The 17,650-nt window shown below is 36.6% G+C and overlaps 1 protein-coding gene, 1 long non-coding RNA gene and 4 pseudogenes across 6 annotated transcripts; 3 read left to right on the top strand and 3 right to left on the bottom strand.

The window, feature by feature from the left end:
* Positions 1–513: 513 nt before the first annotated feature.
* On the bottom strand, positions 514–3,980 carry AT3G30743 (annotated as a pseudogene; the record flags this gene model as incomplete). Its single annotated transcript has 1 exon — positions 514–3,980.
* A 1,759-nt stretch (positions 3,981–5,739) lies between these two features.
* AT3G30742 lies at positions 5,740–7,214 on the top strand (annotated as a pseudogene; the record flags this gene model as incomplete). Its single annotated transcript has 1 exon — positions 5,740–7,214.
* Positions 7,215–7,507: 293 nt separating this feature from the next.
* On the bottom strand, positions 7,508–7,807 carry AT3G06075. The gene has a single exon (NR_141225.1). It is a non-coding gene; the product is annotated as an other RNA (long non-coding RNA).
* A 347-nt stretch (positions 7,808–8,154) lies between these two features.
* AT3G30739 (uncharacterized protein) lies at positions 8,155–9,365 on the top strand (the record flags this gene model as incomplete). The annotated part of the gene is made up of 4 exons (NM_001339058.1): positions 8,155–8,255; positions 8,533–8,691; positions 8,775–8,898; positions 8,975–9,365. 4 exons carry the CDS (start codon positions 8,155–8,157, stop codon positions 9,335–9,337), a joined length of 747 nt encoding a protein of 248 aa, NP_001327683.1. The 3' UTR covers positions 9,338–9,365.
* A 1,048-nt stretch (positions 9,366–10,413) lies between these two features.
* On the bottom strand, positions 10,414–10,744 carry AT3G30740 (annotated as a pseudogene). The gene has a single exon.
* Positions 10,745–12,512: 1,768 nt separating this feature from the next.
* AT3G30737 lies at positions 12,513–16,919 on the top strand (annotated as a pseudogene; the record flags this gene model as incomplete). The annotated part of the gene is made up of 1 exon: positions 12,513–16,919.
* Between the last annotated feature and the right edge of the window lie 731 nt (positions 16,920–17,650).

Here is a 17,650-nt window from a genome sequence, read left to right as displayed (position 1 = left end):
GAAGAAATATCGATTTAAGAGGAAATCGAAGAGGAAAGATCGATTGCATAAGAAATGGAAGAAGAAGACTGCGAAGGTTTCGAAGAACAAAAGATCATAAGGGTTTTGTTTGGGCCTTAAGGGTTTAGGCCTTAAAGGTTTCAGGTTTCTTTAAAGTTTAGTCGCTAAAATGTCCCAAATTAGTCACCAGGTTTGGGCTCTGAGTTTTTTGGCCCAATAGTATTGTTGTAGTCGTAAAAATGTCAGCAATTAGTCACCGGGTTTGGGCCTCGAGTTTTTATGGCCCAATAGTATTGTTACAGTCGCTAAAATGTCAACAATAAGTCGCATATTTAAATTCTTATAATTGGGTTTGGGCTTGGTGTTTTTGGGCCTGGTGATATTCAGAATTATACATAAAAATATAATTAAACATAGTAAACATACTTAGTCAAATATAATTTTTCAAAATAATTTAAAATGTTTGCATATTTAAACATAATAACTTAAGTAAATATCATAAACATAAAACTAATATTTTTCTTCGTCTTCTTGTTCTTCATCTTCAGAAGACGATAAATTACATCGGAATCCATCTTCTGGGCATCTCCGACATCTAGATTGAGGTTTATAGGGTTGCGATTTTCTGTCAAATTGTCGAGTACAAGATCTTCTATTGTAGTCATTAAAACAAAATCATCATTTTCTGTTTGCAACATCTGGTCTTTATTTTCATATTCTCCTAATATGTTTCCCATTAGATTTACTTTTAAAACATTGAGCCACTCCTGCTTTGATTTTTTCGTGTATGGATAAGGAATAAAACACACTTGTTCCGCTTGAGATGTTGTTTGCCAATGACCATATATACCGTACATACCTAAAATAAATGGTTCGTATTTGTTGTATTTTCTCGATGAAAGAACGTCGACAACACCACTATTGCTCCTCCGAGTGCTTGGGGCCATACCACAAACATTTAAAAAGTGTGATTTTCAAACTGAGCACCCCCCATACTCAAGTTCTATGATATCAGTAAAGTTTCCGTAAAAATCTATGGCGTCAGATGCATCCGTATAATTTTCACCTTTCACACATACCCCATAGTTACAAGTCTTACGTCCAGCTCCATGACTCTGCATATAAAACAAATAACCTCTTCTAAAATAAATTGGCCAGGTTTTGACTTTGTGCAAAGGTCCATGGACTATCTCTTGAACCCAAGTTGGAAATGAATTACTGGTGTTCCAATATGTAACATGTATGCAAATTTAGAAATACACATCATTGTAGATATGAAGAACAATAAAGAAATGCAAATATATAGATAAATTATTTAGACATAATAATCTTTCACCCACACATGATATTCTTCGCCTCTTTTCAAGAAGATTTCTTTTTCGTTCAATCCTGGATATTGAATAGAAAGAAAATATATACAAAAACAACATATAGGGGTTATTAAACCAACATTTATAATTAAAAACTTAAAATGGAAGTATTTAATTTGTTATATACCTCTCAATTACTTGAAAATAATCAAAATTTCAAAAAACATATCCATGTGCGCATTGATAGTCTTCCTCTGATAGCCATACTTCACGACCGACGAAAGTAAATATATTAGGTACTTCAGGAACATGATATACATGAACTTCACCCTCATTGAATATTGTTAACCTGATCCAAATGAGGTAATTCATGGTTAGTTTTGCGCATTGAAAACTTGCTTTTGTAAAGATATTTAATTACTATTATTTACCTTGATTTTGTTTGTATATTATCAACAAAGTAGTGCTCTGAGAAATAAGAAATCTCGCCATTGATATAAGACTCAACAATTGATCCGACCGCATATCTTTTTTTTTTTTTTGCTTTTCCTTTCAATTTTTTGAAAACCCTCTCAAAAGGATATATCCACCTATATTGGACAGGACCGCCCAATTCTGCTTCGTAAGGGAGATGTATAGGCAGATGCTCCATAACATCAAAAATGATAGTGGAAAGATCTTTTCTAAGTTGCATATGATCAAAACAATATTCTGCTTGAGAATTTGAACGCGACTTTTCTGCAAAGTTCTCGAACATAAATCCCTAAAAAATGCGCCAACCCCTACAAAAAAATACAAATTGCATCATCTCAAGTGCATATATGATATAAAGAGTAAATTTTATTCTTATTTTACCTGATAATGCAAGGTGAACGTTCTGGTCGAGGAGTTCTGCAAAGATAAATGGAAGTAACCGGTCCATAAAAACATGGCAATCGTGACTCTTCATACCTGACAATTTCTCATTCTCCATATCAACACAACTACCCAAATCAGTCGAATAACCATCTGGGAATTTGATTGCATGTTTCACACATTGCAATAAACTCATTTTGGCTTCATTTGTCAATGTATAAGCTGGAAATGGAGCTTTTCTCTTACTATCAATATGTAAGTCAAGCCGAGAACATAATCGTTCTATATCCATTCTTGACATTATGTTGTCCTTTGATTTACCCTTCACGCTCATAAGAGTATTCATTATGTTATCCAAAAAATTCTTCTTTGTATGCATCACATCAATACAATGTCGGAGATTTAGATCTTTCCAATATGGAAGCTCCCATAATATGCTTTCCTTGTGCCAGTTATGTTCCTTCCCATAGCCTGGCATCTTCTTTTCGTGATTGTTGCCACCAACATCCTTGGTTCTTGGTGGATTTACACCATACAACCGCTCGTAATAAATTTGCTCACTGGTTAAAGACTCAGGTGGATACTCGGTAGAAGCATTCTTCCGTAATGGATGACTATGAGGAAGAAATCTTTGGTGACAATCAAACCAGCACGTCTTCCTTCCATTAGGTAGATAAAAAGACTTAGTACTTTCCATGCAAATTGGACAAGACAGTTTATCGTGGGTTGTCCATTCTGATAACATGCTGTACGCCGGAAAGTCGCTTATCGTCCACAGCAACACTCCTTTTAGATTAAAATTTTGATTCAAAGACATATCATATGCATCAATTCCAGTAGACCATAACTCTTTTAGCTCCTCAATAAGAGGTTGGAGGAAGACATCGAGACTATCTCGCAGGTGATTTGGCCTAGAATTCAGAATTGTAAATACCACATACGACTATATGGCACTTTGGTTCTTCGACGGTAGTCATGATCCATAGGCTTCCATCTTTGACCACCACAATAACCGACATTGATCTTCCTTTTCGTCTTCTTTCCAGAAAAGCATACAATTGTTAATACAAACATCGATTGTATAATAAGGAAGGCCTAAACTGCGCATCAATTTTTCTGTCTTGTAATGCGAATCAGTAGCTTGGTTTCCTTCTAGTAAAAAATCTGTCAACATTTGACATACCGAATCCACACATCTTTCACTCATATTATGATCCGCCTTGTTCTGCATGACTCAAGCTGCTAACTATAATTGTGACTGGCCTTCACAACAACCATCGTACAAAGGATTTTGGGCACCTTCTAACAAGTCGTAGAATTTCTTAGAATGGTTACGTACCTGTTCCTCCACATTCTGATAAGTACCATCTTGATGATAGTTATCATCAAACCCCACGTTATAACGAAATGCATCGTTCATCATATCCACATATGGATCTTCTACAACATTACCCACACTTTCATAATTCTCTCTTAGATACGTCCTATCAACATAATTACTCGTTCCTACATTCATGTTGAAATCTTCTCCATGCTTATACCAAACATAATAATCAGACATAAATCCTTGACTAAACAAATGACTACTAACTTTTCTACCCGAGACGATATGTTGTTATTCTTGCACACAACACAAGGACAGTGGAATTTACCTCGACAACTTTGTACTATAGGCTGCCTATTAGAAAATGTCAAGAACTCCTCCACTCATGCGACGTATTCTGCTGTCAAATTCCCCGTCATTTCATCGAACCTCTTGTACATCCACTCTCGATTAAAACCACCGCTACTCGTATAATTATAGTTTCCCGCCATTAAAATTTTGTTACTTTTTTTTTCCTTAAAAGTGTTTGTGTTGTGAATGAATTTTGTGTACGTGAAATTTTCATTATATAGGCAATTTTTAAGTGACTAAAACACGACTAAATATTGTAGTCGTCTAAAGCCGGTACAACAACTTAGAAAACGAAACACATGTGATTTTTAAATTGATCATTACGTCTATTTTTCGACTATGGTTAATGACACGCCGAAATAGTCGTATTATAGTCGCTTTTTAGCGACTACTACGGCGGGTTGTTCATGTAGTCGCTAAATAGCGACTAATATACGACTAACTCTGGCGACACACAATATTAGTCATATAATAGTCACTATTTAGCGACTAATACGGCGTCTCGTCTGTGTAGTGGTACTTTGGCGACTAATAAGCGACTATAAACCTATTAGTTGTATATTAGTCGTACAATAGTAGCGGAATAGTCACTAAATATAGCGACTATTTATTTAGTCGCCGGTTGTAGTCGGTAGTTAGCTATTTTCTTGTATATAATTTGGTTATCGAACTTGTTGTCTAGGGATAGTCTATTGAGCATGTCAATCACTTGTAGATCGAGGAGACTTAACTACTCAATTACCCCCATCCTCGGGAATTTCTCATCCAATTGATTTCTTTGTTTACTCTGCTATTGTTTAGCGCATATTGTTACATGTTGCTTAGCTTTTGCATTTCATAGATGTTATCACTCATATACTCGACCACACCTAGTTGTCTGGTAACAGAATGTGCAGTCGAGTATCTTTGTTACTGTCTCTGCTCTTTACTCAACCACACCCAGTGCTTGGCAACAAGTTGTGTTGGTCGAGTATTTTAACTGTTTCTGCTTGAATTTCTATTTCCTACATGTTGCCTTAGGACTGTTGAAACTCAAAACCTGTTATTGCTTGGCTTGACTCTGTGAACTTTGATTGCATCTTGATTGCTAGCATCACACCCAATTTGGATTGACAACCTTTAGTACTACAACGACATGATAGTGCTTTAGGATTAATTGATCATAAAATCCTATTATCAATTTGGCGCAGTTGCCCATTGGGTGTTTATTTGTTACATTTAAGATTTCAGACTAGCTTAGATCAAGTTCCTTTTCAATTTTCACTTCAGGTACTAACTGTGTGTTTTGCTTGTTGTCTTTTTGATCCAGGTACACCTCTGCTGTATGCAAACTCAATCAAACGGTATCCAGAACCTCCTTTACAACGATAACATCAATCGCATAGCTCAGGAACTATAGGAAGGAGAAACACAGTCGACCTTGTACAACACAAGCAACTACTCGAAATGGCTGATGAACCAAATCAAGAAAATGGACCCGCAAACATTGGTGCTGAGATGCACCAAGGAATCACCGTCAGAGGAAAGAAATTGTCCCAAGTCCAGTTGCTGCTAATGTTAACAAAGCGGAGACGCAACTCTCTGACATTGACCCAAATCATAATGCCTTGGAGGAGAACTCCCCTGACAATGACCGCGATATGTTTTGAGCGGAATTGACAGGTGATTAAGGTTTTCTTTATAACCCAATCCCTTCATTTGCTAAAGCAATAGGTGATCTCCCAGGACCGGTAGAAGTACTAGCACTCGAGCTGCGCAAAAGATAACAAACTTATGAGATAGGAGAAGCATCCGGATCTTATCGAAGGAGAAGGGTGGCGTCAGAAATTAAAATGAGGTTCAACATTCAGAGGAGTCAATGGGTTCAGAGGATAACATCAATAATAAGAGTCAGGATAGAGCCGCGGTGGGGCCTGTAACACCAAAACCTCTATGAGAGTTGGATTTTGGAACTGTCAAGGATTTGGACGATCTTTGACAATTCGACCCCTAGAGGCAATACAACAGGTGTACTTTCTGGATATGTTGCTATTGATTGAAACAGAAAAACAAGACAAATACACAAAGGATTTAGGAGTCAAGTTGGGATTTGAAGATATGTGTATTGTTTCTCCTAGAGGTTTAATTGGGGGTTTTAGTAGTGTATATTATAAAAAGCATCTTTCACTTTAAGTTATTTCTCATGATGTAAGGCTTGTAGATCTTTATGCTGAATACAAAAATTTTAATTTCTACTTGCCTTGCATCTATGGGCATCCAATACCAAGTGAAAAACATCACCTCTGGGAAAAACTTCAAAGATTGTCAGCAAACCAAACAGATGCTTGGATTATGTGGTAGCCGTCAAAGTATTGGCCGTCAAAGTATTGGCATCCTACAAGACTTCACAAGTACAATCAATTGCTGCAATATGAAGGATCTGAAATTTAAAGGGAACCCTTTCGGTTGGGTAGGCAAGAGAGAGAAAAAGACTATATAGTCATGTTTGGAGAGAGTTTTCATAATGCTGACTTGCAAGCCTCTTTTCCAACTTCTAAAATAGAGTTCTTACGATTGTTGGATCGGATCATGCCCCTGTAATAATAGATATTGCAAATGAGATTTGCACTAAACAGGGCCAATTCAGATATTATATATGACATGTTCACTCTGAAGACTTGGTTGACACATTGCAAATGTGTTGGCAAAGGGGACGAATTGATGCACGAAATGGATATCAAGATAAGCTTCGAATGTGTAAAAAAGAAAAAGCAAATTAGAAGAAAAGAACAAAGAAAAATTCAGTTGAGAAGATTCAGGCTCTGAAACACCGGTTAGATGCTGCTGAGAGAAACTGCTCGACATCCCAACTAACAGTTAATCAACTTAGACACAATCTGAACCATGTTTATAGAGATGAAGAACTTTACTAACATCTAAAAAGTAGAAACAAATGGATGAGACTGGGACTTCGTAATACAAAGTTTTTCAATGCATCCACTAAGATTTGAAAGTCTCGAAATCGAACTAAGGCAATCACTGATGACCAAGGAATGGAACAGTTCCGCGACGATGCTATTGGGAAAGTGGCTGAAACAGACTTTAATGATCTTTTTTCTACATCGTAGAATACTGGTTTGACGGAAGTTATTTCTAAAGTTGTACCCAAAGTAACAGATCAGATGAATCGAGAGTTATTATAGTCATTATTAGATCAGGAAATAAAGGATGCAGTCCTTTCGATTTAGGCAAATAGAGCTCCAAATTTTGACAGTTTCACGGCTGCCTTCTACCAACAATTTTGGGACTTGATAGGGAATGATGTCTGCTCAATGGTGCACCACTTCTTTGAATCGGATGACATGGTTATGAATCTACTACTAATAAAAGCAACAGTTTGAGGCTTCTCAGCCTAGCCACATATGCATTCTCAAAAACACTCTCTTTAATGGACACGTCAACATCTTTCTCAAGACAGAAAAAACAAAGCTACAAAAATCAACGCAGCTTTAGACCAATTACTATAAAAAACGCAGGCCCAAACAAATTTAATCCATAATGTAAACTCTAATCTACAACTAATTGAAACAAAATAAAACATTACAAGGCCCAAAAAAAAACACTTCAAAAAAGAAAGCCCATACCACTACTAATTTAACAAAACAAAAATTAGCCCCAATAAAAAACCTTCGCCATCACCACCTTTCACCGTCGTCTTCTTTCTCTCAAATTCTAGCGATTCAGATTCTTCAAAAACAAAAACTGAAAACGTCTTATCAAATCTCCACTCCCTCATCTTCAATCCCCCATACATTCATTTCAATTGACATTAAAAGAAACTAATGGCCACTATCTTCAATACCATAGCTTTATTTTTCACTATAAATCCAAATCACCATCACCACACCGAGAAACCAAAACAAAAACGACCTGTTACTACACTCAAAATCTGGCACCAAATAAAGCTCAACAGTCTCCCCAACCATTCACCTTTCAGATTTTTGATGATGTCTTAGTACGACTAATTCATTACTGGGAAGCTAGGAATTTCAAAAAAGGCAACATACTGATGGGCCTTGAATTACTGCTCATCAACTCCCAAGTAATTCTATCTTTTAACTCAATATATACAAACCTCTACACAAATCCTAATCATTCATCCTTCAGTCTAATGCAGTGCAAGGATTCTTATATGCAAACCGGCTATTCCGCTATGAAGAGGCTCTTAAGCGCAACTCCATTTACAAGCTCAGTAAATTTATGATCACCCCCTGCAAAAAAGTTTACAAAGTCACTGATCAAAAAAACGGAATCTTCTTCAACGAGAAAACGTCAATGATACTCGTGCATACTGGAGACAATCAAATTGATGAACAGAAGTTTAGATTTCGTGGTTTTGACACCGACATCCATGAAACCAAACAGTTCCTTACTTGGTATGCTTTGAAATACTAAATCAAACACCTCCAACATTTCACATACCAAACTAACTAACTTCCCACCAACAGGTTAGGGGATAGTGGTTTAAAAACACCAACTATCGCAAGCTCCTCTTCTGCTGTAACAAAACTGGAGACAGTCACAATTAATGAAATACACCAGTTTCTACATAATGAAAATCACAGGTTATATTCAAAGTATCCTCTCTCTATTCTAATTTCATCTTTACCACAATTTTTTACTGCTTAAAAAACCAAACATTAATAATTGTAGGAAGTTAGCTTCACCTGCTTTGCTACAGTTGTGGACATACAAACCACAACATGGATGGTACTACATCTCCTGCAGCATCTCCAACAACAAACTTCAACAAGCAGACACATCTATGTACTGTAACAAGTGCAAAGAGTATAACAACGTGGGGCTCATCAGGTTTGGGAACTCTGACCCTCCGTCATCAAAATATATGCTCATAATAAATTACACAGACTTTAACCAAATCATTGATTTCATAGCTACCGTTTCGAAATGAGATTACGTGATAGAAACGGAGACGTCGGAACTTTTGTTGTCCTCAACGGTGAAGCCACCAAAATAGCTGGAAAAAATGCTCGTGATGTTTTAAATGAATGCATTGAGGTATACTTCTCTTTACTACTTTTCTTCCTTTTAAAAACTCACACATACAACTTCAATTATATTCACTCACTCTCAGGCTGCGGGTAAAGATAATTGCGAAGGAATAAAGACCACAATTCCAGAATGTTTAAAGCATATCATTGGCTGCTCCTGCAAATTCCAGATCAAACTCACAAAATACAACTTCAACACTTCTCGCCAAACTATCACCATCTCCCGGATCATTGATACCCAAATCGCCTCTCTTAGTGAATCAGGTGAAGAAAACTCCAAAGATGGGGATGTTGAATGTAAGGTTACTGCAACAAGGGAAAAAATGCACGCAAACCAGAAACAACCAAATCAGCCGCATCAAATGGAAACAAGGACAAACGTTCCGTATCGACAACTAAACAGTCACTACTTATGTCTACCTTTTAAAATAGTCTCTTTCTCATGATGTTTATCATGTTTTAAATTTGTTAATGGAGTTTCCATAATGTAAGGCCAAAATAAAATAAACTTTGTTGCTTTCTTTTACTTAAAACTAAGAGATGTTGCGTTCTTTTACATTTAAAAAACAGCCTCCACTCTTATAGAGAAACTGGCCACATGGGTTGCAGGCCTTATCTTTTTATCATATTCGTTCATATGAATTCAGTGATCATAAAGTCATAAACTGACTTTGACTTTCATGAAACTCAATCGAGTAAACCGCAGCTGAATACTTGATTATTATTATTTGCAAACAAACAAAAACTGCAACTTTCATTCACTTCACGTTAATTGTTTTCCAAAGACGTAATGATATTGACAATAAACAATTGCAAATATTACAGCCAATTGTTGGTCAAAGCCGTTGCAGGTCTTAAAACCAAACTGCAGGTTTAATATAATTTCTTTTCCAAATTTTCAGAATATTAAACCGAACCAATGGATCTTGATGCAGTATTAATTCACTTCTACCATCCCAACACTATTACTTGATCGTTTATATTTTGCAAAGAGAGTTGCAGTTTCTATCACAAACTGTGGACTTAATTTCAAGTTTTCTACTGAAATAAACTGCAGGTTCTAATCTTTAGAAACTCAGTGTTAGCATTGAAGCAAAAACAATGAGTCTCAACCACAAATTCTGAGAAATCACATTTTCTGAGAAATCAAACATAATTGTAGGTCTCTACAACTATTTCAGAATGATGTTCAAATGAATCAATCTCTAAACATCTTGAAACATCAATGTCAAATGTGAAAGACTCAAATCCAATAAAAGAAAAAGAACCGAATTTTTATTATTTGGAATCAAGGTTACAACTTAGTCTTATTCTTCTTCAAGGTCAAAGCCTTGGTTATAAAAAAAGTGTCAAGCTCTAGACCAGAGCCAAAGTGACAACCAATTACACATGATTATATACTTAGATAGCACTGCTATAACATTTGAGCCAATGAGGAAGCAAAGAACTATCTCATGAACAAGGATTTCATGCAGTTCTTAGCTAGAGTAAATCATGTATAAACACACAACAATATTTACTACTTGGATTCAATAGAAGCTCAAACCAATTCACTGCCAGATGATATAACTGTCATTTCTAGAGTAAGAAATAAGTAGATAGATACAGATATATACCCTCATACGGTCAGAGAGAATGGAAGGGGTAATGAGCTTAAACTTGGGAGCTTCAATGAGAAGCTTCTCATAAGTAGCTTGATCAAACAACACCATGTTGTTCAGCTTCTCCTTTGCCTTTCCCTTGCTCCACTTCTGTTTTTTGGTTTACCATCAAACAATAGACCAACGATTTAAGCACAAAGACAATACAAACTCCAACACTAATCTAACATCAATCGCTAAACAAATCCATTTCCAAGCTTTACTTAAACATGATAAATTGTCTGCGAAAATAAATTTACTAAATTCAAAAAGTCAAACATCAAATCAAATTATATTTTAAAACCAGATACATGATGACTGGTAAAACATATTTCACCCCGAATATGTTGCCAACGATGCACCTTCACCAATGTTATTATGGATTATTCATGAGACACCGGCCTGTACATTGGAATAACAGAGAAGGATTCACAAAAAAAAGTAAAATCGGAAAACTCAGAATCTCAATCAAGCAACCTTTCACTTCTCCACTAATAGAAACTGGCATATTAAACCATTGACCAAAGAAATCCAAATTAATATTCGATATCCACAAACGTTTACATGTAACTCTCCACCTCCTCTCTATTTCTTTTAATCAAATCAGAAACCATAGCTCTCCACTAACAAAACTACATCTTCACGGCTAATATCTTAAAGAAGCAGAAAAAAAAATCGCTATAAATCCCTTCTTACTATTGCAGATCGTTTTACCTAAGGATCAGACAGATAACAAATCCAAACTCAATTAATGAGAGAAAAGAAACAAAGAAAAATAAAACTTCCAGCCGATGAAGGTACATCTCCAAAAACTTTCTTATACAATACATTACACAAAGTGTTAGTATACATACTTTTACTCTCTCTCAAGACATTTGAACATCTTCTTCTTCACCAACAGGACAAACAAGTGAAAATATAGCAATCCCCACAATCAACTATTATAATTGTAAGTTACTGTCAAACCCTACTAAATATTAAAGTGTACATACCTACCTCAAATTAACAAACTGGGAGTAAGAAAATAGACATCTAACATTGAAATTTAATTTCTCCTTATAGGTGGTTGTCACACATGCTCCATCTACGGCAAGTATCTCTACCCTGCAATTTTCAATATCAAATTGTAGAATTACCATTTTAATCATATCGTATGTTATTTCACAGTCCGTTGTAGAGAAGCAAGGTGTAGGCGAAAAGCAATCCTTCTGTCAAAAATATGGAGGGCACGAGACACAAAATCAGGGTCTGGAAAACAACAATTTATCAAAAAGCGAAAAAAAAACAGCATCAACAATAACCACGAAGCATCAACTTCCAGAAATAGAAAAGGTATACATCTTCAGTCAGTTCATAGTTACAAATACTTAAACATACTTATACTTAACATACTCAGCTAAACCTTTAGTTCAAGGAACCTACATCAAGAAGAAAGCAAAACCACCGACACCCAGCTACTATGACTGTAAGTTAGTTCTCTACTTCCATCTATAACCTACGCCACATCAAGTGCATAAAATCGTATATAATTTTATCACCTAATAACAAATCAAATTACAAAATATAGGTGGATGCGAAAGATGTTTTGAATATGGTAAGATCTACATCAATCATGTTATTTCATCCCTATATCATTAACTAACACTCCACAAATACACATTATAGTGTTGCAAAAAAATGCACGAACAATGAGACGGGCTCAAATCTTATCTAAAAGATTTTCAAAGAAACACCAAGGTGAGTATCTAATCAGGGAGAACTTCAATAATAAGATAAAATAACTGCTAAAAATTGAATAAACTAACGCATTTTTAATATCTTCTTACAGGTGAGTCCTCAACGACACCCCAACCATTATCCAGACAAGCAAGAAAAAAACTTAAAGGTTAGTATCCACACTCAATATTTCAATTTCAAACAATAAGAAATTCAAAAAAAAAAAATAATGCAACAAATCATTTCTTATTACACTTCAGAATCCATGGCCAAAGAAAACCCAATACTACAATGCCCTCATTGCAACACATTGGTATGGTATTCAGAAAATACAGGGGATGATAGCAAAACAGGAGAACCAATCTTCACAATATGTTGCCAGCAAGGACGTGTCAAACTTCCACCAATCAGAAACACTCCAGATTTTCTCGACAAACTACTACAAAACAGTCTCACATTTCGTCTTAACATACGTGTCTACAATTCGATGTTGGCATTCACATCTATGGGAGCAAAAATAGATCACAGTGTCACATCTGGCAGAGGACCACCATGTTTCAGAATACATGGCCAAAACTACCATCGCATTGGATCATTGCTACCACTGCCAGGACAGTCACCAAAATTTCTTCAGATGTATATCTACGATACAGAAAATGAAATCTCCAATCGAATGATGACAATGCCGCGCAAAAACTCAGCAAACGAAATTCAAGAAGATATAGTTGTGGGTTTGTTTAAGATGTTAGATGACCATAATTGCTTGTGTATGTTCTTTCGGAAAGCTAGAGATCGCTACAAAGCAAATGAAGTTCAAGACTTAACAATGAGATTGGTAGACCAAAAAGGTAAGGGTAAGCAATATGATCTACCCCAAGTCAATGAAGTTGCAGGCTTAATTGTAGGGGATATAACAACTACTTCTGGTCACAGAGATGTAGTTTTGGAATTGCAGTCACGCCACTTACAAGAAATTAGAGATGATCATCCTTTGTTCATGAGCTTGCAATATCCTTTGTTGTTCCCTTATGGTGAATATGGATTTTATACAGAAATACCACATGCAGTCACCACAGCCGGCGAAAGGAAAAGAACTTATCTTAGTATACGAGACTTCTATTCTTACCAAATCCAGACTAGGCTAGCAGAAGGAATGACATTCATAAAGGCAGGACGCTTATTCCACCAATATGTTGTTGATGTATACACTATCATCGAACAAGAGCGACTTCGCTGGGCAAAAGACAATCAGGAACAACGTATTCGATGCAGTCAGTAAAGGTGACACCGAAGGCATAAAAGTGGGGAAAAGAATAATTTTACCATCAACTTTTACAGGAGGACCAAGATACATGATAGAGAAATATCATGATGCAATGGCAATATGTCGTGCATATGGTAATCCTACTTTGTTCATCACAATGACTGCAAACACTAATTGACCAGAAATAAAGGAACATTTGGCAACCTATGGTGGCACCTCAGCTAATGAGAGACTTGATATTGAATGCCGTGTCTTCAAGATGAAACTTGACGAATTGCTTATAGACCTCGAGAAAGGCACATTCTTCAGTCCATCTATTGCTGGTAAGTCCACCAAGTTTTTGTAAGTCCACCAATTACTGTCTTCAAGAAGTTTGTTATTAAAATATTTTAAAATTTTTTACAGTGCTACACACAATTGAGTTCCAGAAACGCGGACTGCCTCACGCACATATACTTATGTGGCTAGAGAAGACATCTAAAATCCCAACCGCTGCTGAAATAAATGCAATCATCTCTGCTGAACTACCCAACAAAATCACAGACCCACTCGGATTTGAGCTTGTAGAAAAACACATGATGCATGGTCCTTGTGGAACAGATAGACCATCATCTCCTTGCATGGCTAATAAGGTTTGCACTAAAAAGTACCCACGCTCATACAATGCTTTCACATCTGTTGAGAAATCTGGACATTTTGTCTACCGTCGTCGGCCAGACCAAGACAACTTCGTCGTCAAAGGAGGAACAAGGTTAGATAATCAATTTGTTATCCCGCATAATCTGCCAATCTTGAAGAAATATCAAGCGCACATAAATGTGGAATGGTGCAACACTTCAAATGCTATCAAATATCTATTCAAATATGTTACAAAAGGAGTAGATAAAGCAACCATTTTGATCGAGAAAGGTACAACCACCACCTTCGATACTGAAGATACAACAAGGGTTGTAAAGGAAAGGAATGAAATTCAAGAGTATCTAGATTGCCGTTATTTGTCTGCTTGTGAAGCTATGTGGCGTACTTTTGCATTCAAAATCCACAAAAGGAAACCATCAGTTCAAAAATTGATTATCCATCTAGAAGGACAACAATTGGTGGCTTACAAAAAGTCAGACAATTTGAGATATGTCTTGTCTAGAGCTAATATCAAGAGGACAATGTTCACTACATGGATGGAGATGAATAAACATTGTGAAGAAGCTCGAAAGTACACCTATATCGAATTTCCAATCCACTTTGTCTGGGACAATGACGGCAAAGTGTGGCGTAAAAGACAACGGGGTTTCTCAATTGGTAGAATTGTCAATATCCACCCAACCTCTGGGGAGCTATACTACCTTCGGATCCTGCTCAATGTTGTTACAGGGCCACAAAGCTACGATGAGTTAAAAACAGTTCACGGAGAAATAAAAGACAGTTTTAAGGCATCATGTCATGCTAGAGGGTTGCTAGACGACGATAAAGAGTGGCATCATGGGATGGATGAAGCAAATCAATGGGCAACCCCGATTCAACTACGGCATCTGTTTGTCCTTCTACTAATCTATTGTGAAGTAGCAAACTCATCACGGTTGTGGGAACACTCTTGGAAATCAATGTCAGAAGACATACCTGCAAAGCAACGACGCCCTTTTGGGAATCAAAGAATGAAATTCAAAGACATGAGCTGCATCATTATACTTTGATTGAGATTGAGCTACTCTTGCATCAACATGAAAAAACACTCACGGAGTTCAAAGATATGCCTAAGCCTGATTCAAACGTTCTAAAACAATTAGGGAATAGTCTGTAAAGACAGGAGCTTCAGTACAATGAAAAACAAGAGAGAGAAGAATACGAGAATCTTTTTAGCAGTCTAAATATCGAGCAAAACAAAGTCTACGATTCAGTTTTGGAATCAGTCTACAACAATATGGGAAAACTCTTCTTTCTTTACGGCCCTGGAGGAACGGGGAAGACATTTGTTTACAAGACCATAATCTCCAAACTAAGATCAGAAAAACGAATTGTCCTACCAGTGGCTTCATCAGGCATCGCAGCGTTGCTTTTGCCTGGGGGCAGAACAGCACATTCAAGATTCAAGATACCTTTGAATGTTACAGAAGATTCCATTTGTGATATTAAGAAAGGGACAATGCTAGCTGAGTTACTAATCAAGACTGATTTGATTATATGGAATGAAGCATCAATGTCGCATCGACACACGTTCGAGACACTTGATAGAACACTAAGAGACTTGGACTCTTTGGCAAGCGAAAAACCATTTGGAGGGAAAACTATTCTACTTGGAGGAGATTTTAGGCAAATACTACCAGTTATACCACATGGAACACGAGCAGACACTGTACTTGCCGCTATAAGTCAGTCCTATTTATGGGATGCATGCAATGTCTTTGTTTTGGAAAAAAACATGAGACTCCACCACTCAAAAACAAAGTTTGCAGCTTGGCTACTAAGTGTAGGAAATGGAAATGCTACAACATGCGAAACAGATGATGCAACTGATAAAGATGATGGTGAAGTCGTCAAAGTGGAGTCAAATTTCTTTTTGGAACACAATGGGAACCCCCTCCACCAAGTCACATAGGCAGCATATGCGCTATACAGTGTCTCCCAGCCCAACTTCCAATACTTGGCAGAACGAGCAATTCTTACTCCCCGGAATGAGTATGTTGATGAGATTAATGAATACATGTTATCTCAAGTTGGAGGGGATTCAAAAGAATATTTAAGCTCAGATAGCATTGGAAAAGCAGACACAGTTGGAGCAGATTATGAAGCACTCTACCCTATTGAGTATTTAAACTCTTTAGAATTTGCAGGCTTGCCAAAGCACAAAATAACCTTAAAAAGAGGAGTTCCGATTATGCTACTAAGAAATCTGAACCAAAAGGAAGGTTTGTGCAACGGTACAAGACTAATTGTCACTAATTTGGGGGAACGAGTGATAGAAGGACAAATAGTAACAGGCACACATGCTGGTAAAAATGTTTCCATACCGAGGATTATCTTATCGCCACCCCAATCAGAGCACCCTTTTACGCTTCGAAGACGGCAATTTCATGTAAGAATATGCTACGCCATGACCATAAACAAAAGTCAAGGTCAAAGTTTGAAATCAGTCGTGCTTTATCTACCAAATCCAGTTTTCAGCCATGGAAAACTCTACGTGGCTCTTTCTAGAGTTACATCACCTACAGGACTAACCATCCTACAAGGAGAGGACAAAAAGCCTAATGGAGTTAAAAATATAGTCTACAAGGAAATCTACAATGACCTCCCAAAAGAAACAGGTAAACTACTTACCCTAAATTCCAAACAAACTATATGTGCTTACTTTCTTTATAAAATGGTTCAGGTAATACTTCAATGGTTATGGAGCTATATAGCGCTCCTACAGCCTGAAATCATCCAATCGTAAGTTATTCCAAATACATATTACGATACTCAACCAAAATAAAAATACAAATTCCAATGAAAATTTATATCTACTTTCACACCAAACTAATATTCATACTCTTTCATTAACAGCATCACTTACCAGGAGCTATGGAAACATTCAAGATGTCAATCATCAAGTCATAGAGAAGAAAGAAAAAATTACCCCGAATATGTTTTCTTTTTCTCGCAACAATGTTAGACTTTTTACCAACTCTTAAACTACTTTAGTTCAACACATACACTTTTCAATTTACTTACAACAGGAATCAACAGCCTAACCAAATTTAGCCATAAGAGAGTTCAACAAAATCTCTGAACAAACCCAATTACCCCAATTTCTCATGTCGAAATATCGAAGAAATAATAAAATCAATTACCAAATTACTCAAAGAAAATACACATACACCAAAATAAACACAACAAACGCCTACCTTGATTCACATAACCCAAATAGCGACATTACCAAATGGTTTAAAAGAAGCGCGAGGCAACAAATTCCTCATACATAGAAGTTCCAAATTCGACAAATTAAAAACATATACAAGTCTGAATTACTGTCCAAAAAATTAAGTTAAAGGAAAAACCAACCTATTCTTTCAGTACCAATGTAAGAGTCCGCCGGAAGAATCATTATCGCTTCTACTTCGTTGCGCTTGGTATAATTGGAGCACCAAATCACTCACTCCTCTCCATCT

The sequence above is a fragment of the Arabidopsis thaliana genome, chromosome 3 (genome assembly GCF_000001735.4).
Source record: "Arabidopsis thaliana chromosome 3, partial sequence".
Taxonomy (NCBI): Eukaryota; Viridiplantae; Streptophyta; class Magnoliopsida; order Brassicales; family Brassicaceae; genus Arabidopsis; species Arabidopsis thaliana.
This window is presented reverse-complemented; position numbering and strand designations above follow the sequence as displayed.